Here is a 23,435-nt window from a genome sequence, read left to right on the forward strand (position 1 = left end):
ATTTCCTCAGGCTGTTAAGAACGTTATAATCAAGAACAACACCATATTCTTTGCACTTTCACACATGCTGCAACGGCATTCTTTTATATAAAAGAAAATAAGAACTTTCCAGAACAAATAAATGGCCCTTACCAGGTCTGTATTATTGTATACTGTACATATTCTCCACCATCTTTTCTCAAAAGACACATCTTTCGATTGTAATTTTTTTTTGTTTGTTTGTCCGGATTCTCTCTTCAGTTGCTACCGGTGTTAACATTTTTGTGGATTAAAGTACATTTCCGAATTACATTTTTTTAATTATAATTCTGGGTTACCACATATCTTTTCCAATGAAAACAACTGGGGAAACTGTATGCAAATCCCACTGAATGCTCATGTGTCAGCTTTAGTGAATGCCAGTTTGTACATTAGTCCTGCAGTTTACCATAACTGATGTACTGTGTTTTACCTCTTCTATATCTTTACCACATTTCAGAAAAGAAACCTCACACTGAAAGAAAAAATTGCAAAAATGTATATAACATTTTTTTGTATTTATTTACTTCAAGGGAAAAAATATTATACTTCAATAAATACTGCGGAAACACCAACAAAAACAGACTTACAAATGGACTTCAACATTCAAAAAAGTGATGATGCTCAATGGTTAAATCTTTTTTTTTTCTTTTTTTTTATAACTTAATTTTTTTTCTTTACATTTAAATACAGAAAGCACTTGCCAGCTAGTTTATAATACTGCCCTTAAGGATACTGATGCACCAATCTGAAAGCATAGTTTATAATTAAACATCCTCCAGTCATGTGGAGTATTAAATACAGGAACGATATTGTTATTATCTTCTTGCAAAACAAAACAAAGTGCAACTATGATAATTGTTACATGTTGAATATTGTGGGGTTGTTTTGTATTCAGTACCTGGTCTATGCTTCCTATTCAGATAATCCTAAATAAAACCCTCCATAAATTACGTAGTGATATATTATTAATATCAGCCTGTTTTCTTTTCAACTGGCTTTTAAAACGTGCCATAGGCTGCTGTGCCCTTCAACCAATGGAGTTAAAGACTGAAATGATATATTTGTTTTGTCAAATTACTGAGCCATACAGATATGCTACTGTTGCATAGCCGAGGAAACCATTATATAAGAAATAAAATGCCAGGCCTACAGGTGCAAAGGATGCTTTAGTCCTTGTGAAGTTTATGAAGGAATTCAGATAAATAGTTATAATGCCATACATTAAAACATTTTTAGAAAATGTATTGACTACAGTTGGGCAACTTCTTGCTGTCTAGTACTGCTGTACTAGGAATGATCACCCATTTGTATATAGGCAAATGACAGCAATGCTGATTGACTTGAGCAATGGGATTGGGTATGTCTGCAGATATGCACCCACGGTACTACCCTGTACCCTGGGTACGGATTTAAAACATTTAAAAAATACAACAAAAAAAAATGATGTTATTGGTTATGTTTCAGGTTATGGTTAGAGCACAGTACGATATGAAACCAGATTTATTTATTTTTTTGTCTAGTAAATTGGATGTACTTTCAGACATTTTGTGATGGTGCAAAATTAATTTCCATACAGAACAAATAAAGCCAACTATTTCCCTATGAGAAGTTGGTTACAAAATGAAGGGGGAAATAAAATCAGTTTTAAACTGGATTAAACCACAGTGTTGTTCTGCCATTTGGCATCTGTTGCCCTGCGTCCTGCACCATTGGGACGTGGAACCTGCACATGAAATCCATTTTGTTGAAGAGCACAGCAGCCTACGGTATGTTTTTAGATCGGTGAGGAATCATCCGATTAGGAGAGAGATGAAGCAACCTCAAAAGGTCGTGCTTTTCACATTTTCTTCAGGAAGCTATGCTGCTTAGAGAACATCAATCCACACCTCTTCCTGAAGAAATTGGCAGTACTGACATTTTCCTGCTAAACTCCCAAACGGTCAAGATGTCACCTCCAGAAGCTAGAAAAGAATGAGGTCATTTCCTGTTGATGGAGGAAATTGGGTCAGATATGACTGCTCAAGTAAAATGCAGATATATTTGGAGTGGATTATAAATGACTACTTTTTAGAGTTCATACAACTTTATATTTAGTTTTGAGGCCTTTTAAGGTTTTTTTTGTATTTGGCTTTTTTTTCAGAAACCGTGAAGATGCTTTTTTTTTGCTTCAATTACACCCTTAATTCCAGTTCTCTGCTCTGGTTGTTAAGCATATAAAAACCGAGGGTGAAGAATATTTTTTAAAGTGCTGACAGAGCCCTTGTTTCACATCTGTGGGGCAGTGCACCTCATTGAATCTTCACCAGCCGCCTTTCTTGTCCATAAAAGTATTGGCATTCCGTCCCTCCAGTTCAGATGCCTCACATTACTGTGCAGCTCTTTGCTTTGTCCTTCCTCAATTCTGAGGTGACTGCGGAAAGATCTGGTCTGCTAGGCATGTGTGAAATTCTCTTGGTTGCCCTTGTTGACTTGTTGCGTTTGACATTTTTGTTCGTTTTGTTTACACATGCTAGGGTGGCCACATGAAAAATGTCCCTTACGCTGTTCTCCGACTGCAAAGATGAACACTCTATGTATGGTGCTCCAATCTGCTTGGCCATGTTGGAACCCTAGAAAAAGGGCACAAAAATATATTTTTAAAAATCAGGTAAAATGGCTGTTCTTAGCAAGCGGATTTTTTTATAAGCTGTACCAATTATTGCTACTGCTTTGCAAGGGAATCTCAGAAGCAGTGTATGAACAATTCTTAGACCAGACATTAGGTGAATAAACCAATTTGTTTCTCACCTTTCCCTTTAGGCAAGTTGTAATTAAAATTGTTGATGTAAAAATAAATTACTGCTTAACTATAAATACTGATCAAATGTAACATTGCCTTCACGTTTTTTAATGGCATGGATTAAATCTTAATTTGAATTCCTCACCGTTAAATTAATTTCCAAAAAGCTCTTAAAGATTATAAAATAAAAAATTAATGAGAATGAAGCGAACGAGAATTAGTTCAAACTTCAAATGTCAAAGCCTTGTACATTTCTTCTGTGGATCAATAGCTGAAGACAACCTGTCAGTGATCGTATGTGGGAAAGATCCTGATAATAGACTCTCCAAAACATCTGAACAAAAGTTATTGTATTTCTTGCTCTTATTGTATTACTTGTATTGTAACACTTGAAATGTATTTGCTTACGATGGTAAGTCGCCCTGGATAAGGGCGTCTGCTAAGAAATAAATAATAATAATAATAATAATAATAATAATAATAATAATAACATTCGTTAAGTATTGTATTTGACTGAAGACAAATACAGTAAACCAGTCTATATAATTCCAAATGATGCATTTGATATATTTAAATGTACAGTTAAAATGCATTAGGCATTTGAAAACTGTCTGATAGGAAAGAGTAATTACTTGAACATGCAGAGAAGTTTAACATTGTTATGCACTACTGCTAACATACCAAGCAAACAGAAATCTTGGGTGTTTAAGTATTTGATTTTTGAAGACACCCATGAAGGAGGAGTTTACACTGTGTACCATTATTGGGATTATGATGTATTTTGAAAGAAAAGACTCTTAGACTGTATATACTTAATTTTCAGTATGAATAGTTTAAACTCTTAACATGGGTAAAGAAAACAAAAAAGCAATCCTTAGCTTCTAGAAGAATAATGCTGCATCAATGCACCACACCCATGCATTCAAATAAACCAGTTTGAACTGACCAACATAGAAGCCCTGTCTTTTACTTCAAAAAAAACAGAAAAACAGAACATTGTGGCACTAAGTGATCTAGATTTGTACATGTCTATGTGTATTTTTGGCTTAGTCCTGTCAGATTAGTCAGACAGATGGCAGAAACAACTTGTTTTTATTAGTCATCATGTAAAATACTGGTGCTATGTGAACAGAAAGACAAAAACACTTACCTGATCGTACGATACTGGCGTTTGTCTGTGATTGGACAGCTCTACTAGCGTGCTGAGAGCGGTGCGGAGATCAGACTTGCATCCCACTAGTAACATTTTTGTATTAGGACAAAACTCTTGGATCTCACCTTTCCACTGAAAAAAAAAAAAAGTTTTGCATGTAAGCACAAGCATATATATTTTTACATCCCATTAAATCCCATGACAGCTGGGACCCAGTTGTCAAAATTCTATTTGTGGCAACAATCATACTTTTCATTTTTTTCATGAAATATAGTTTTTATAATTTAAGTATTGTCTGAATTTCAGAGAATTAGCTCAACTTCCTCCTTCATTCACAGTGGCTTGAGATCATTGTATTTGTTATTTGTTTATTTAGCAGACACCTTTATCCAAGGCGACTTACAGAGACTAGGGTGTGTGAACTATGCGTCAGCTGCAGAGTCACTTACAACTACGTCTCACCCGAAAGACGGAGCACAAGGAGGTTAAGTGACTTGTCAAGGGTCACACAATGAGTCAGTGGCTGAGGTGGGATTTGAACCGGGGACCTCCTGGTTACATGCCCTTTTCTTTAACCACTGGACCACACAGCCTCCTATAATAGCTCTAATCCTAAACTGTATGTACCTTCACACAGTGCAGTGACCAGACCATAGTGTTAGCAGAAGTGTAGTCACTACCTTGGAATGTTCTTATCAATTTAAAAAAAAAACTTGTAATCTATAGTTTAATATGTATACTGTGCATGACTAATTAACCTCAATTCAGACTTATATGCTCCACAGTATAGCATTTGTACTGTGCTCAGTCTGGCAATTGTTTTCACAGGCCAACTGCCGCCCTCTGACTCATAGACACTGAAGCCATAGGTTACAAAACAGTGGCATGTCAGCTGACATCACGTTTCAAAAGGCAAGTATTATCCTTTGAAGTGCCAGCTGACAACTTTTGACCGTCCAGCTTTTAAAAAGCTAGGAGGAACCCAAAGCTAGGGGACCAGATAACATATGGGCTAAACATTAGAAAACAATGGGAAAGGATTCCACATTGTGATGGCCACATCTAATTAGAAAACATGCTTTATATTATTCCCAGTACTCACCTTCTTTAAGACACTGTCAAGGGTTTCGGGCCTGCTTATATCAAAGCAAATGAGAACAGCATCAGAGTCTGGGTAGGAGAGAGGCCGCACGTTGTCATAGTAAGGAGACCCTGCAAATGAAAAACAGACGAGATCGTTTACCTTTTCAGAATATTCATTTTCTTGTTTTAACTGTATCCAGATTGTTTTTTTTTTGTTTTTTTTGTTTTTTTTTAAAGCAAAGCAGAACTTGATTAAACAAAGTCTAATGGAGTGCTTATCGTGAAACAAAAACATACATTTCTGCTCAATGAGACCACCATTAAGCCACCCGGGGCCAAAAATAACACTTTGTTGTACAATTAATATTAAAACTCTGAAAACTGCTGCCATGGCAGGAATGTCCTGCACACTAAGATCTGTAATGAAGTTCCAGCCATTTCCAACATAAACAGTACATGTATTACGATCTCACATAAAAGGATACTACAGTACTATATATCTTCAGATTACCATCATTGCTGCAGGACAAAGGGAGCTTACTAATGATTTGCTAATGCAGTTGGAACCGGTAACCAAAATGTTTAAGCACTTCCTTTCTTCCTTTATGAAGCGGTTCATATTTCTCTTTTATGGGTTGATAAAATATCTCAATTACAATGTACTAATACTCTCTAGCTGGAAATATCCCCTTGGGCCTACCATAAATACATACATTTACCAGCAATCATACAGGGGTACGCAACCTTGCCTTTCCTAGCTCAGGTCTTTGCTCCAATCATGTCCTTTATTATTATATTGACCAGGTCCTAAAGTACAGTAATTTAATTCTACATATTAAAAACCAAGTAGTAGAGGCCCTGTCGAACCACAGCGGTGTGGTGTGTTCTCATTTATAGATGCGTTATTGGAGTTTGTTATTTTTTTTCAAGAATTACTTCAAATAAATTACCATTAAAACAATTGGTGAGGTATTACAACAAGGACAGGTATTGGTATTTGTTGTCACTGCGTACTGATGGATTTGAGGCTTTGAAAATCGAGTCTTTAATAAAATGGCAACATTGACCAAAGAGAGAACACTTGTGTTGCTGGTCTTCTGCAAGATTAGAATTAACTTTACTTTTGACAGAAGCCCATTAACAAATCTAAACACTGAGTGAGCAGCTGCTTGTATTTCACAGCTATTTTATAGTACAGTCTGACAGATTGTTAACCCTGAGACTATGGAATGGGAAGTATAACGATTTGATTATATTTTCCAGTCTATGAGTGCATATCAGTTTTATGTTGAATTTTGGTCAAGTTCACCTTGTCGTCAAGTGCCATTGCTATATTTTAAATAAGTAAACTCGTGAATTAATAAGCAGATTTATGAAAAACAAGTCTTCTGACTAATCAGATATTTCTCTGTGTGCTACACAGATTCCCAGACTGAAATAATTCCAAGATCTGTAGCCTTTTTTGGACACTCCCTTCTGACTGAAACTCCTCTCTGGGGTATGTATAGCATTACATCAAGGTGGAATGACTGTGTGAACAGCTCTCGTAACATACAGAAACAGAGCGAGGAATCTATGGAATTTTGTTTTCGAAGTAGAAGATGGCCTTTGGGAGTTTGGCAGTTGAAATAAACAGAGTTTCCCTCCCTTATGCTTTAAACATGTATTCACAGCAGTGCAGAAACAAAAGACGTTTCCCAGCTGTTTGTTTCATACCTCTTAGAACAGTTGGGTTACTGAGTATTATTAATATAAAATATATAAGTCATTATGAGGTGATTGGCTCATTTTTAGTTGGAACCAGTGCTAAGCAGGTAGCGTGTTAAATGGGTCACTTGTCAGCAAAGGTTTGTGGTTTAGTTTTTCCAAGAAGGAAATGACAATTGATAAATAAAAATAGCTAAAAATCTAGTAATAACTGAAAATTATTTCATGCTTATCCTGTCCTGTTGGTTTCTTATTAGGGACATTCCCCTTGACGCTGGTTTTGCAGTGTCCAAGGACAGATTAATCAAAAAGGTGAATTATTGAATCCACAAGCCTGTTTATCAGTCGTTACAGATTTCTTTGCTAGTTTTAAGAAAAAACAGGCTGAAATCTATTTTACAAACACCCCATATCGGTTCTGGCAGCCCTGCATTGCCCTTACCATTACTTAAGCAATTAGTGATCTGTGGTATCTAAAGTGGACAGCTGTCACCCACATGCATGAGGTGGAACTACTGATGCGGGAAACACAAACGCTGGGCAGAGGAGATCTGAAATAAAATTACATGTATTGCCTGCTGGTTGGCGAGTGCCCCTGACTGCTTTGCTTTTTATTTCAGTAGAATTTAGTATTTAATTATTTTTTTTATTCCTCTCTGTCTTTGAAAATAAAAACAGGGCTTGGCAAAAGTGTCAGCAGTTTCTGACATACTTCCATACTCCTATCTGTCAAACTGACAGCATGCCATTAAGGTTCACCACAGGCCTATTCAGGAAACGCACCACTGTCTCTTTGATTTATGAATTTTATTTTATTTTTTTTATTTTTTTGAAAGGGCAATTAAAATGGACTGGAAGATACCTGCAAAGACATCATCTAGTGTTTCATAACCATTTATTTTCTCACAGTTTAAACCTGGTAATTGTTCCAAAAAATGTAACTTCCAGGTACTAATCACAAACTGCACCAAGGAAGAGTAGAAAGGTACCACACCCAATTCATATTTAACAAGCCCAGAAAGCCTGTTTATACAAAGTTCAAAGTGAAATATCAGACAGGATGTCAATGGTAAACACCAAGTAGTACTAGATCCGACACTCTGGAGAGCATACCAGATGATACTAAACTGCATTTAAAATGTATATATGATAAACATACGATAAAAGGATTTTACAGTGCTATGCCATGCTGTGTTTACTCATACACAACGCCATATGGCTCAGTATTGTGTGCTAGTAACAACCGCTTAAAATAAAAAAAAAAACATGCTGTTTTGGTATGGCTGCTAGACAGTTGTCAGTATGATGTTGTTCAGTTTTATGTTTCGTTCAATTAAAGGGTCTCTTTTGAACAATGAACGGTAGATGGTTATTGTGTTTTGTGGTTCTCATATGTAACAGGGTCTCCATTAAGATAACTAACTAATATATATAAATTTAAAAAAACACTTTACTTTTAACTGAAGTCAGATTGAACTAAAAAGTCTCCAGCTGGGACTTGAACCACTTTTCCATTGCAGACAGCCTGTATTTAAAAGCGATGAACAATGAGCCTTATTTGACACAGTGTATTTTGTTTTTGGATAAGTGAAGATTAAGTTGCTTAAATGTGTGTTTTTAATTCCAGAGCAAGGCACCTTTCCAGTAGACCCCAGTTGAATTCATTATGCAGTTCTGCCGACACCTGGCATGTTGTGCATATGTCTGTGCCAGAGGTGGAGGAGCGGAGAGGGGGCGAGAGGGGGTGTAGGGAGAAATTACAGTCTGGAGATAGGAAGGAGCAGAATGGTCAAGACATCGATAGGTGAGTACAAGTGTTTTGAATTGGATAGGGAGCCAGTGCAGACAGCGAAGTAGCAGTGAAGCGTGGGAGAAATGGGGAAGGGAAAAGACAAGGCTAGCAGCAAAGTTTTGGATGAGCTGGAGTGGACGGGTAGCAGAGGCAGGAAGGCCGGCCAGCAGGGAGTTGCAGTAGTCAAGGCGGGACAGTACCAAGGCCTGAACCAGGAGCTGTGTCAAGCAATCGGTGAAGAAGGGGTGAATTCTGTGTATGTTGCTGAGGAAGAAGCGATAGGAGCGTGCCAGAGTACAGATGTGTTGAGAGTAGGACAGAGAGGGGTCAAAAGGTGACACCAAGGCTTTTGGTGGATGAGGAGGGAGAGAGGGTTGTGGATTCAAGCGGAATAGAGATAGAAAGATCAGCAGTGGGGGAGGAAGGGGGGGGGGGATCTGATTTGGAGAGGTTGAGTTTGAGATGATGCTAGTGCATCCAGGAGGAGATGGCCGACAGACAGGTAGAGATATGGGAGGAAATGAAGGGACCCAAGAAGCAGGTGTAGAGAGAAAACAGGAAATGTCCCAGGACTGAGCCTAGGGGGACACCAGTCAAAAGAGGGCAAGGGGCAGAGGGTGAGACATGCCAGGACACCTAATACATGCACTCAGAGAGGTAGGAGGAGAACCAGGCAAGAGCAGTGCCGGAGAGTCCTGGGTCAGCAAGGGAGGACAGGTGAATAGTATGGTCAACTGTGTCAAAGGCAGCAGAGAGGTCGAGGAGAATTGGGACAGAGGAGAGGGAGGTGGCACGAGCAGAGTTTGTGACGGAGAGAAGAGCAGTTTCAGTGGAAAGTACAGGGTGAAAACCAGATTGGAGGGGGTCGAGCAGAGAATGTGTTGACAGGAAAGCAGAGAGCTGGTTTAGTACGTCTCGCTCGAGGGCTTTAGAGAGGAACAGGAGGAGGGAGACAGGACAGTAGTTCTGGAGGGATGTGGGATCCAAGATGGGGGTAATGCAGGCTTGTTTGAAGGCAGAGGGGAAACAGCCAGAGAGCAGAGAGGTGCTGAGGAGAGAGGAAATAAAAGGGAGTAGGGCAGGGGCAGCAGCCTGGAAGAGGTGAGTGGGGAGGGGGTCCAGTGCACATGTGGTGGGTTTATGGCTCTGGAGCAGAGAGCACAGATCGGAGTCTGAGAGGGGCAAGAAGGAGGAGAAGGAGAGTAGAATAGTAGGGGTTGCAGAGGGTGGTGGGGAGGGAGTGAGCAGACAGGGTATGTGTGGGGAAGGAGGCAAGGTAGTGAAGAGTTTGCGGATGTCTGTGATTTTGGAGGAGAAGAAGGCGGAAAAGCCATCTGGCGAGATGGAGGAGGGTGGAAGGGTGGGCTAAGGAGGGAGGAGAAGGTAGAGAAAAGTTTACGAGGATTGTTAGTGGAGGACTGAATGATAGAATGGAAGTAGGAGCGTTTGGCAGACATGAGTGTAGAAGAGAAGGAAGCGAGGAGCGAGCGATACAGATACAAGGCAGCAGGGAGATAAGTTTTCTCCCATTTCTTAGCTTTACTTTTGAAAGTAAAGCTAATTTGTTTGAGGTCCCCAAAGGCATCCATGAATTTAATTACATTGCTAATGCTCCAGACAATCTACATTTTTTGGTCTTCATTATTTTCTATATTTTAAAAAGATTTTAGACGTGACACGTTTACTGAGAATAGTCCACTAAAAAAATAAATAATAAAAAAAAAAGAATCTTTTCATAAAAAGTAGACAGTATATACATTTTACAGTGGTTTTTGACAATCTTCAGACTACATTACTATGTGATCCTACAACCCTTATTGTTAAAAGAAACAGTGAAAACTCTAACGTTTACAGTCAATAAATGACAAATATCTCAACGGCATTTAAAATGAGGCAAATCTATCATATTGATTTGATGTCTCATCAGGAGGGATTTTTAAACAGTCACTGTAATGCAGTGACAATAGTTTTATTGTACTGTAAAAGTTACAACCCTTACGAATAGTCTATGGAATCTCAACCATGCAGCTTCCATTTACTCAGCAGCGAGTTCTGTAATGAGATATCTGTAACAATACCCAACCATTGAAAAGAAAACTAATTCAATACCACGTTCTGTAAGTTCCCCATAAGCATGATTATACTAATTTACTCCAAGGTAACTTTAAAATGCATAGTGTATAATTATTATTATACAGTTACTGTTTGGGAGAGGGGCAACAGGAGGGGCATGGAAAATGAAAGACTTCCCTTACAGATCTCATTCTCAATACGGTGATGGAGAAAAATGGAGAACAAACATGCTATATATATATATATATATATATATAGCATATTTGTAGATAGATAGATAGATAGATAGATAGATAGATAGATAGATAGATAGATAGAATATATAAAAACATTTTAAAAGAATTAGGGGAATACATATGCATGTCTTAAAATAAGTTATTCATGGCATTTCTAAGATTTAAAAGAACCAGTGCATATATTTTCTTTAAAAGGGAAACTGAAGCGTTTATGGGGACAAAATCAAGTAACTGAATCCCAAACCAGTCCCTGCACTAATGACAATGCAGATCCATTAACCCAGGAGGAGGGAACCGGAGAACAAAGGCATGTGAAAGAGCCTTCTCTAAAGGGTCAGCAGGCTCCTCATTGGAGCTGCAGAATGTTATTCTGCCCTTTGTTTCAGTCTCTGCCTGCCCAGCGATAAGCAGAAGCAGGTATTGATTGGACTGGATATCTGATAGACTCCCCTCAAAGAATCAATCTAACAGCTGCTCTACCTCAGGCCGACATATACACCCGGCCCGTTTTCTCACTTAAACACAATCACAATGTAATATTCAATATTTGTACTTGCCAAAGTTAAAATGACCTAAATGGAGCTCTCACTATATAAAAGAGTGTCACTTCTTTCTTTTATGGATTAAGAAGCGTCAATGTAATAGGTACAGTCCTTTTTCCATTTGGTGCGAGTGCCGTGGCTGACATCATAGGGCTATTAAGAGCTTCCTCAAAGGGGTATATGCAGACATGTCCACACAAATGCAAATCTGTCTGTAAAACCGAGACATTTCTGGATCACCCCAAGCTAAAACTGTAACAGCTACTGAGAACACAAGCCTTTCCCACCACCTACACAGATTATAAACCAACAAACTACAGCAGCACTATCCCAAGGTGCTGTACTACAATTTCCCCAACTTCTTTTGACTAGCATGCTTGGCGTTCTTTTGTTCCCAGCGATATGCAAACACAGGTCAAAGATATATGTAAACTGACATGGAAGAAAGGACACACCCGCTGAGCTGAATTTTCACAAAGAATAAAACATGAGTGCTTCTGCAAACGAAAAAAGAAAGAAAAGAAATTCACAATGGAGGAAAGTCAGCCCTCGAATACATTCTCAGCTCTCTGTGCAGCTGTTCAAAGTGTATCCATTGAAAACAGAAATGAGTGGATTACCATATTTCTGGATATATAGGTTGTCTAAGGAATTTGTACAGAGACCTACCCACTCCCCCCCACCCCTCCCTTTTTAATCTTTTACAGCTTGGTTACTGCACATCATAAACATTACCTCCATCCCTATTAACCAGGAAGGGGCAGGCACAGAAAGGGCAGCGAGAATGAGAAACAAAGTGGGGTTGATATTCCCATCTAAAACTTCAAATGACAATTATACCCCTTTTACAAATGTTATTGACATTAAAAGCAGGAGAAAAATTAACCTAAGGCTGGGGCGATGCCTAATTTTTCACTATCAATATATCGTTCTCCAGAAAAGCAGATGCATCAATTTATCGATGTTATGAAAGGGTTAAAAAAGCAGTAATACATGTGTAGCTGTGGATTACTGTGTTACATTGCTAGCAATGCTTTAAAAACTATTATGCATATTAAATTGATTACATCTGTTTATGCATATAGTAATTAAATATATATATATATATATATATATATATATATATATATATATATATATATATATATATATATATATATATTTATTAATATTATTATTATTATTATTATTTATTTATTTATTTATTTTTACCCTATTCGTTTGTACCAGTTGGGGGTCAAAGCAAAATCCCCCCAAAAAAACCAGTCAAAGTTATCACTGTCCACTGCAGTTTAGTAACAAAAGTGTTGTCCATGGCTTATATTTTAATTGTGTTAAAAGAACATGATAGTGTCCACATTTTGTTTTAATTTAAGCAATGACTGGCACTTGCTTACAATCTGCCCAGCATTACTGAATAACTGCTCACTAGGGACTGACGTTGCCGGGATGCTTAATACTTTTGACCAAAGATACAACTTTTGGAACGATCTTGGGTTTTTTTCCTTCATTTTTACTCCGGGGTAGTTTGGATGAATAAATGCAGACTTTGTTTGATGTTTTGTAGGGCGTCATCTCATGAAATGGTCACGCAGATTCGTTTTGTTACTGGAGTATCCCAAACAATACTTTCTTTACTTTACTTTCGTGCCGTCTTACTTTAGAAAATAATTGCCAAACATCGGAAGGCATTGTATTTGTAGCTCGGTCGATACAGTATTTAATTCTAACACAACGCTCTTAACTTGCTCTGTTACTTTGAAGATTCCTGCACAGATGCAATCCCATCAATAAACACTCACAGGGGGCGGGGCAAGGGGGAGAAGGTGAGCTCAATCGCATGCAGATTCAGTGAGTCAGACCTGAGGGGAGCAGAGAAGCTCTGCGCTTAATACAAAAAATAACTGCAGATTCCAAATTTAATAAAAAAAATTAAAACTTTCCTTTGCTTAAACCCTTCACACAACAACAATGCACAGGCTTGACTATCGATAGTTATCAAACGATGGATGAATAAATCAATGCATCGCCTCAGCCTTAAATAAAACAGCCTTAAATTGAAGGATTACCCATTACAAATATCATCCACTGCTACCTTGACATTTAAGGACAGTGTAAATGATTGATTGGTTGACAGGTTTACTGCTGGTCCAGTTGACCCAATAAGTAATGGGAATAGATAATCAGAAAAACAGCAGCTGGGCCAGACCATAATGGAGGCCAAATTACACATCAAGATGCAACCGAATTACCTGCCCTTTCCTTCCAGTGAGCATTCAGGTAGATTTGGGTGTTTTATTAATCCAAAAGTGGAAGTACTTATTTTCTATATATTTAATTTATTAGGCTTTTAGATAGTCATCCAACTCCCCCTATAACAAATCCTATACTTTAAACACTCTCCTAAAGGCATGTTTGTTTTTGTGCAGGAAATGCCTGTTGTTTTGAAGGATGAAGCTCCTTGAATGGCTTGATGCGTTTGGGCAAGAGCAGCAATTAACTGGCAGACGTCAGTTGGCCTGCCCTCCAACCCGCTATGGACCCCAGCTGTACATGTCTGCTTACAAGCAGGTTAGATGGCTGCAAGGAATTCAGCCAATTATGGCGAGCCGGGAAGAATTTGGCAATAGCTGTTAATTATTGCCAGACCTTGGTAAACGGATTCTGTTGGGGGTTATAGTTTCATACAAGGCCAATTGAAAACCTGAACTATTTATTCTACTGATTAGAATCTGGCAGATTTTTTTACTGTTACTTGAAAGAACTAAAAAGCAGCTTTGCCTTTTATGATATGCAGAGAAAAAATAAAAATATATATTGGACTTCTGCCCTAACTATATCGAGCATGCTCACCTCCCAAGCGAGGGAATACAGCACACAAACCAAACATTTTAACTAACTGATCCTCCGAAGTGCCAGTACAATATGTGTATGCATTGTCATACAGTCTAGCTCCAAAGAGATACAGAGCTTGAAGCTGATACGAAATGTAATCCGATCCAGCTTGCCTGCAAGATTTTGTATGCATCTCTCGGAATGGAAAATGTTTCAGCTTGTAATTGCATTCTGCTTTTTTTATATATATATATATATATAATAATTCTAATGCTACCGATACAGATGTAATAGGGCATTTGAGTTGCAATGATCAGCTGGGTCCTCCTCTGTGTGTCTGTTGAGCAAGTCTTGGGGTGGGGTGGGAGGGAGAAGAGCAATTTACCACTCCTGCCTGACTCTGCACTCAATCACATTCATTCGATACATGCCAGCAACACAACGTCAGCTAGTTTCGGATCTTAAATAAAAGGCAGATCCCAGAAATGGAAAACTGTTACAGAAATATTGCACTGAAGTTTGCTGACCCTCCCCTAACCAGTATTTCATGGCTATAGATAATGCTCCTTGTGATCTAGGTCCTGCTTTTATTGTGCTCTGCAGAGTTTGGCAAAAAAACCAAAGGATTAATGGCAAATCACAGGTTTTAAATGCAGCAACTTTTATGAATTGGCTGGAATCTTATAATTATAATTAGAAATGCAACAACTTTAAATACCAAGTGGAAAAACATGAACACTAGCATGCAGAAACGCCCTTTTAAACAAATTGAATGATGAATATTCTGAAATCGTATACCCTATTACAGTATTACTGCCATAAAGTGCAGTACTTTGGACACTAACTCTGAATGCAGTATAACAGTATTAATGCAATTCATATTACTGCATTAGATTTATCACATTACAAACACATTATGCATTGGGTGGCGTTATATAAAGTACTGCACTGGTACATTCGGTGCCTAAATTTAATACATGGGCAATGGTCAAATAACTGCGTATGGCTGTCCCCATCTAAATTTATTGTATAGATTTTTACATTGCATTTTATTTCCATTTGATCACGTAATGTAGGCTACAGTAGGTTGAGAGAGACCTTGGGAAAATACAATGTATAATGGATTTGCACAGACGTCACAAGGCAGTAGAACATGTAAGTCTCAGTATGACATTAACATTGTTTTGTTAAGCTAGGCTACAACTAACTAGACTGGAATGTCATTACTCTGGCACAGAAGTGTTGTTTGGGCGAGTTTGTTGTTGTCTTACCTGAAGTGTCCCAGAGACTCAGTTCGATTCTCTGAGTGTCGATTTCAAAACTGGCTGTGTAATTCTCAAACACTGTAGGGACGTAGTTCTAAATGAAAAGGAAAGCATATTTGAGTATCGTCCTTTGAAATTAATAACGGCAGTCACACATTAAAAGAATAGCAATGTAACAGTCAGACAGTAGCCTAAAAAAGAATGCATTAGCCCGGCAGCTGGTAAAATACATCCTGTCATAATCAAATCAAGGGACCGTATAACGCTGCCGATGAATTCCATTTCTATATCAGACACATGTTCTTATATTGGAACTATGCATTTTGGTCTACCAAATAATAATAATAATAATAATAATAATAATAATAATAATAATAATAATAATAATAATAATAATAATAACAAAAGCAAAGCAACAAAAGTTCACAATAATACATAATACAAAGCCAGGTTACTGCTATATGTTCAAATATAAAATAAATCTTTTTTTTTTTTTAAATCCATAGTAGGGCAAAGAAAATGGGGTTTCTTCGTAGGTGAAAAGAAGTTTGCGTATTATTATTCCAAATTAGGCGATGCCAAAATCCACAACGTACCTCAGGAAAGCAGTCCTTAGCAAACACGTGAAGTAAAGCAGTTTTTCCACACTGGCTATCTCCCACCACTACTATTTTACACTTTACACTCTGGTTAGGATCCATCCCGGATGTATTAAATAGTTTCTGGCTTTGTCTTCTTTCCTTCATTGGTTTTATTTTCTAAATCGTCCTTGAAACCAGCAAACTATTGTGATACGAAAACAGTTTGAAATCTCCTAGACGATGAACCAAGGCAAGTGTTCCTAATTCTATCTGAAGTAGTTTCCCATTAACATACCACATGCATTTCCCTTCTGTACTACATTAGGCGGTTTATATATACGACACTCTAAAACCAATCCCTTTCTTTCGCATTCCAAGCACACACAAGACCAGCCTACTTTTCCAAATATGGCAACAGAGGGACTTACTGAGAGGCACTGCAGACACAACTACAATTCAAGCGCCCCCTAGCAATACTTTAGGTAAATTCTGAGCAAATAAGATCTCTTTGGTATCGTGAAAAAATACTCACATTTTATTAGCCAGTCTGGACAATGCATACAACTTTGGGTGCTTGACCTTACCATGTATTGTAAAATTAAACAAGATTCAACTGTTTAGACGACAGTATCATTAGAAAAAAGTGTCATATATAGTTTATATAATATATACAGTATATGTATATAAATTGCAAACAATGATGCATTAATAAATGCAGCAGTTATGCAGCAGTCACGCTCATTCTTGCTAAATACACAGCAGCCACCCAAACATATGTAAACTGACACCGAAGCTAAACTAATATGAGAAACAAGCTTTAGGCTTGTTTGGTGTTCGGGGAGCTACGCAGCACACATACTGAAGTGCATCAAAGATTCTGTGTGTTTGGAATACCTGTCTGTGCAGCCTTCAAACCTATAAAATAACCAAGCCCTATATAATCCATGTGACAAACCTATAACCCCCCCCCCCCCCCCCCCCACCACCACCACCTTTCATTCTGATGAAAATCATTTGGCTCGATGCAAGTCAGAGAATATCAATACACATTTCTGGGGAATGACAAAAAAGCTAGCATGTATGGGGCACACACATGATGCTAAACTTCTGAGACATGAATATTAGTCTTTGCCCATAAGGGAGAACTGACAGAGGAATTATTTTTATGAGCACAAATTCAATAACCTTTTTTTTTTTTTTTTTTTTTAAGAAATCAGAATTTAAAGGAGCACAGTGGAGAGTCACCTTGTTATGGTTCCTCAGTTTGTCACATATTAATTATTATTTGTTTATTTAGCAGACGCCTTTATCCAAGGTGACTTACAGAGACTAGGGTGTGTGAACTATGCCTCAGATGCAGTCACTTACAACAACGTCTCACCCAAAAGGCTGAGCACAAGGAGGTTAAGTGATTTGCTCAATGTCACACAGTGAGTCAGTGAGCGAGCTGGGATTTGAACCAGGGACCTCCTGGTTACAAGCCCTTTTCTTTAACCACCAGACCACACAGCCTCCTATATATAGTAAGGATTTCCATAATGTATGTTGCCCAATGCTGTCCATGCCATATGCACAGTAGCCAAGGGTACAGAGAATCGGTGACATTAAGCTAATATACAGTAACCGCTGAAGGCAAATATTTCATTAAAATGTAAATTACTTGTCATCCCATTTGACAATATATATAATGCCGTAGATCTATATACAGCATTTTTAAGGGTAGCCTTTTAAAGGCAGCGTATTTGACATTGTCTCATCTGTAAAATCCCCTGTGATCTACCACAAGGTGAACACACCACTTTACATGCATATGAAATTAAAAGATGAAATACCATGGTAAGGTCATTACCAGCACCTGGTTGTGTTTGGGTGTAATTATTAAATCTCAAAGCATGCCATCTCAACTAACCAATTAATCACTAGCACTGCATTTAAGGTAAGGGTGACAGGTCAGCCGATGGGCAGGCAGACAAGCATAAGTCACACAAGTCTTTTAGCACAGGGTTGCACTCTTTTATTTATAAAAATAAATAAATAAATAACTACAAAATAAATGTTCTGACCCTTTAAGGATGCATCACCAGGACTGTGCGAAGGGGGATTCCAACGGTTCCAGTGGAACAGGGCCTATGCCTGTGAGGGGCCCATAAAGAACCCAATTTATGTATTTAAAAAAATAATAATTTCTTCCTGCCCTTTTCATCTGACATGGGGTCCTGGGCTCCTGCTATTTGTATCTGTGACAGATCTCTTTTTTTCCGAATAACGACAGATAATTAATGACATTGCTTCAGAGAAGGCTAGGAAGGTTGCTTTTTAAAATCACTTAGGCCCAGATTTATAAAAGGATTGCACATGTTTTACGACCAAATTCTTGGATGGGATTTATAAAACACACACAATGGCATAAACACGCAATTAATATGTGATTTGTGGGGGCAATTTCTCTGTGCGCTTTAGCCCTTGATGCATATGTAATTCTGTATATGCATATGTAATTCTGGGGCATTTCTGAACGAAACCACTAAAATTGGGAGGGGATTTTGCAAATGAGGTCTATTAAATGTTCCATCTAATTTATTAAAGCTTCTGGTAATTGCGGGCCTTGTATTTGTGTGATATTTTAAGAACTCTGAAAAGCAGTAATTAATTTGCCGCAGTCAGACAGTAGGCTATATAAAAGGCAAGGTGATGTGGGAGAGTTGTCTGCAGCAAGAAGGAGACATCATTGTCATGGACAAAGAAACATTTAATAACATTTTGCAAAGAGCTCATTTGTTAACCCTTCTGATCACGTCAGTTTGTAAATTACGGTTTATAATACCGGTACTGTATTGTTTTGCAAACTGCAATTTTCAAAACATGTTTCTTAGCTTACATGACAAAACAGAAAGTCTGCAAATAGAATCCATGTAAAAAAGGTTCTTAGAAGCACCTACAAAGGTCTCCCCACAGTGGCAAAGCAAGGTTCTAACGAGAGCCTTTACTTCTTAGAGTGTAGGGGCCCAGATAACAGCTATCTTACTGTGATTCAATAAAATGAATTGCACACAGTCTACTCTCTTTGAGTGGTCAGATTTAACTGACCTGAGAGGACAAGCCATCCCCCTCATACACAGGTGGCTGAGTTAAATTAAGAATCAATGAATCAATGACCCTGGCCACATTCTCACATGTCAATTGATCAATGACCCTGGCCACATTCTCACATGTCTTCAGTTCCTCTCCAATCAGATCAGACGTAACATTCACAGCTGGCATGCCCGCCTGTTGGAGAGGAAATAAAGCAGAAAATACAGCATCCAACCATGATCCCTGCTCCAATACATAATGCATACAATATTTACAGAACTTTACAATCTGCAGGGTCTTTGCCATGCCACGGTAAGATTTGCGGAACATAATATATTAGCTGGCTGTCCTTTAATGTCTTATAACAGTTTAATTGGTCAATTTCTTGGCATATTACAGTTAGAATTTTTGTGCTGCCTGCTGAAATCCAAAGGAAAGATCCTTGCAAGCAAAGTATTCATAATGACGTGGCCTGTAGGCGTTTGCTTTGGTTGTCATAGCAATGCAATATTAATGTTGATGCTAGGCGTGGAGAACTGACATCTGCAGGCATTTGGCCCAGCTCTCCCACCAGCAACCTCCGCTCAGAGAAGGGCAAGGAGAGGTGTGAGCATCTGTGGATAAATGTACATCTGTCCTCCTAAGGGGACGTGCTTGCATGAGGCAAATGAAGCAGAATCAGCAGGTTTTTATGGTTTAACGCCTCATTGTCCGCAATTCAAATCTTCTTCAGACTGTGCTAATTGACGTTGGTCTGAACAAATGTTGGTTTAAAAGTTGGGATGTTGCATTGAGCTTGTGTTTTGTTTTGTTTTTAGGCCGGTGACTGCATGGTGATATATTCAAACCACAGCCCCTATCATATTTGAGTTAATGCAGTTTAATTTAAATAATGCAGTTCTTTGGGTGTGGTCTCAACCTAGATGGCCAATGAACAAATTCATGTTCTTTGGGAATACTATTGGCCTTCTTTTTGGTGACTTCATTTTAAAAGATATTTAGAGATATTTATATATGAATATTAGTTAATCTAAAACAATAAAGATTTTTAAACATTGACAACACTCAAAAGCATTGTGGAGGTATTGGGACACAGGGGGCAGGATTTTCAAAAGGTTGTATATGATAACTTCAGTGTTAATCAAGGAATCGGTATGCAGCATTGATTTAGGCATTTTTCAAGCGGTCGTTATGCCTATTTTGTTATTAAATAATTGTCCTAATGTGATTTCCGAAATTATGTTGATTTACGAAATAATGTTAATATCTTAACGAGGAGTGCTTCTTGCGACTCTTTCTTTTGTTTGCATGGGAATTTAAAAGCAAATCAGTCTTAATTGCCATAATTTATCAGAAGTTAATTTGCACGTGACCGGTGACAATTAAGCTTTTTAACGAGAAATGCATTCATTAACGACCTCATCGACTCAATTTTAAAGCATTAACAGATTGATTTAATTAACACATTTTGTTTGAAAATCACTTGCTACTAAAGCCCTCGTTACTATACCACGAGTTTGATATAACACTGTTTTTGAAAGTCCTGCCCAGGGTATTTTAATACTTTTTTTAATTTAGTGTAGGTATTTAATTTTATGGGAAACATGCTATCTGCTATCCAATACAAAAACAAATACATAAACATACTTACACACTGATGATGATGATGATAATGATTTATTATTATTATTATTATTATTATTATTATTATTATTATTATTATTATTATTATTATTGGTTTTAAACACATATTCATGTGAGAAACGTTGATAAACCATACCAGAGCAAATTGACGTTACTCTGGTTTCTCTGCAACAAAATGAAGATCTACAGCTTTCTGAGCATGTTGCTGTTTAAACAATTTGAGTTAGGTTTAGATAATATGCAGCTGGAATTTCCTGCATGTATCCATGGTGACCGGTCTATAATTCTTGTGTAAACAGCTTATAAAAAGGGGAACACCTGAGCATTTCTGAGGTGAGAGATTTAAAGATTCTACTTCGCTATCCTTGTTTATTGTTCCACACAGCTTGTTAAAGGAAAATAGATTTCTCACAGTGTTCATACGTTTTACATAGCCTTTGCACAAAATGCAGATAATACGGTATTGTTGTTTCCTAATGGTTGGTGGTAATGATTTTCTCTTGCATTTTATTTTACAATTAACCCACTGTTTTCTATCTAAAAGGTCAAGTTACATCTATGCTGAACTAATGGTTTGGAAAGTTTTCAACCCTGTGACAACAGCATTGTGCTGGCAGGTTGCTGTTTTGTGGAGTTTCGGTCAATGGAAAGAAATAAGACCATTACAAACTGAAATGAATAGGCTTTTCAGACCTGAAAATCACTGCCACCGTTGCACATGAATCCTACCCCTTTTCATCTACTGGCACAGCACAGGTCACAATTTAGGTCATTTTAACATCTAGACCTTTTGACCAATACAATTTGGAATCCAGCAATGACTGTGAATCATAAGCTCAAATGTTGGCAGGACAATAACTTGTCACATTTTAATTACATATTATTTATACTTCTCTTTTTCTTTTTAGAATACAAATTATTGCATATGACCACATGGATTATTATTTATCCAAGGCGACTTACAGAGACTAGGGTGTGTGAACTATGCATCAGCTGCAAAGTCACTTACAACTACGTCTCACCCGAAAGACGGAGCACAAGGAGGTTAAGTGACTTGCTTAGGGTCAGTGGCTGAGGTGGGATTTGAACCAGGGACCTCCTGGTTACAAGCCCTTTTCTTTAACCACTGGACCACACAGCCTCCCCTCCCTTAAAAATGAGGCTGAACTCTAAAACCGCAACGGATCAAAACCTTGTAATCATTCCCCATCGCTCACTTGTTTCAACATTTAAAGGATTAAAAGGTAAAAAAGATATTGACTGGAAACACAGTGTAGAACTGAGATGGATTATTATTATTATTATTATTTATTTCTTAGCAGACACCCTTATCCAGGGCGACTTACAATTGTTACATACAATTACATTATTTTTTAACACATTTATTTTTTACATACAATTGCCCATTTATACAGTTGGGTTTTTACTGGAGCAATCTAGGTAAAGTACCTTGCTCAAGGGTACAGCAACAGTGTCCCCAACCGGGGATTGAACCCACAACCCTCCGGTCAAGAGTCCAGAGCCCTAACCACTACTCCACACTGCTGCCCTATAGATACTGTAAGTCTTCCACAAGGGGAATCCATTTGTAAGTGAAACACTGCACCTGTGGTTCAGCTTGTGCCATAGAATACACTGGGGTCCCAAGTCTGCTGTCTGAACAGGAATGTGAAGTCCATGTATAGCTTAAAACACATGCATTACTTAAAGGATAATTAGCAATTTTCATATACAGTACTGTATAATTCAAATGAAAATATTTTTTTTTATATTACCATTTGAGTTTCAACATGATAGTTGATGTCTTCTTCAAAAATGTTTAAGGGGGCAGTTGTAACAAAATATACAATCTTTAGTGGTTTAGAGCAATACAAAAAATGGATTGATGACTGTGGTGATGTCGCCATCTTTATAAGGGAGACGTGCATTTTATGCTACATCTACATCACATCAGTCTTTTTGCTTTTTAATTATATAACTTACGTTATTTATTAATGCTTGACTAACTTTTTGTAAATACTTTTGTAAATACAGACACTAACCCATTCTTTGTCAGTTAACTAAGCATGAAGCACAGAAGACTTAAGCAGATGTTTTAAGTTTGACTGGCAAGTGTAAATTCAGTGTTTGTGGATTTGAGATGGGTTAAGTGAATACCAACCATCCAAACACTAGGTTTACAGAAACAGCTAGGGGCAGGTTATTTCCTGTATGTAGGCTATTTCTATTTATACAGTAGGTCACTGAAGGAGGTACAGTGCCCGCAACAATACCTAATCAGTTGTCTTCACCTGTTCTAGATTTAGCAGTGTTCCAATGCACAAGGCTGCAGAGTCTCTGGACACAGCAGGTTTGTCTACACATACGTTAGACATTGAGTCAGCAACATGTTTACAAGTTAACAAGCTTTTGGTTCTCTGTTACAATGTCATGACTGACTGATGAGCTTTGTCATCAGTATAAAGAAGTACTTATACTGAATACAGAATACAAATATTCCGGCACATTCCAGATCTCAACACTGCAGTTCAACATAATCAGTGTTGTGTCACTGATCTGAAAAGCAGCTAGGTCAACACTGAACAAAAACAGTTTGCCAATGTTGAGGTTGGGGACCCCAAAACTTCAGCCTTTTTTCTGCCTCCATCAGAA

At 37.9% G+C, this 23,435-nt stretch overlaps 1 protein-coding gene across 1 annotated transcript; it reads right to left on the bottom strand.

The window, feature by feature from the left end:
• Positions 1 to 521: 521 nt before the first annotated feature.
• LOC117426192 (rho-related GTP-binding protein RhoE) lies at positions 522 to 16,393 on the bottom strand. The gene is made up of 5 exons (XM_034043568.3): positions 16,083 to 16,393; positions 15,493 to 15,580; positions 5,056 to 5,165; positions 3,951 to 4,085; positions 522 to 2,630 (listed from the first exon to the last, which is right to left on the bottom strand). The coding sequence occupies exons 1-5, from the start codon at positions 16,230 to 16,232 to the stop codon at positions 2,382 to 2,384; spliced, it is 732 nt and encodes a 243-aa protein (XP_033899459.1). The 5' UTR covers positions 16,233 to 16,393; the 3' UTR covers positions 522 to 2,381.
• Between the last annotated feature and the right edge of the window lie 7,042 nt (positions 16,394 to 23,435).

This window comes from Acipenser ruthenus, chromosome 11 (genome assembly GCF_902713425.1).
Source record: "Acipenser ruthenus chromosome 11, fAciRut3.2 maternal haplotype, whole genome shotgun sequence".
NCBI classification, from domain to species: Eukaryota; Metazoa; Chordata; class Actinopteri; order Acipenseriformes; family Acipenseridae; genus Acipenser; species Acipenser ruthenus.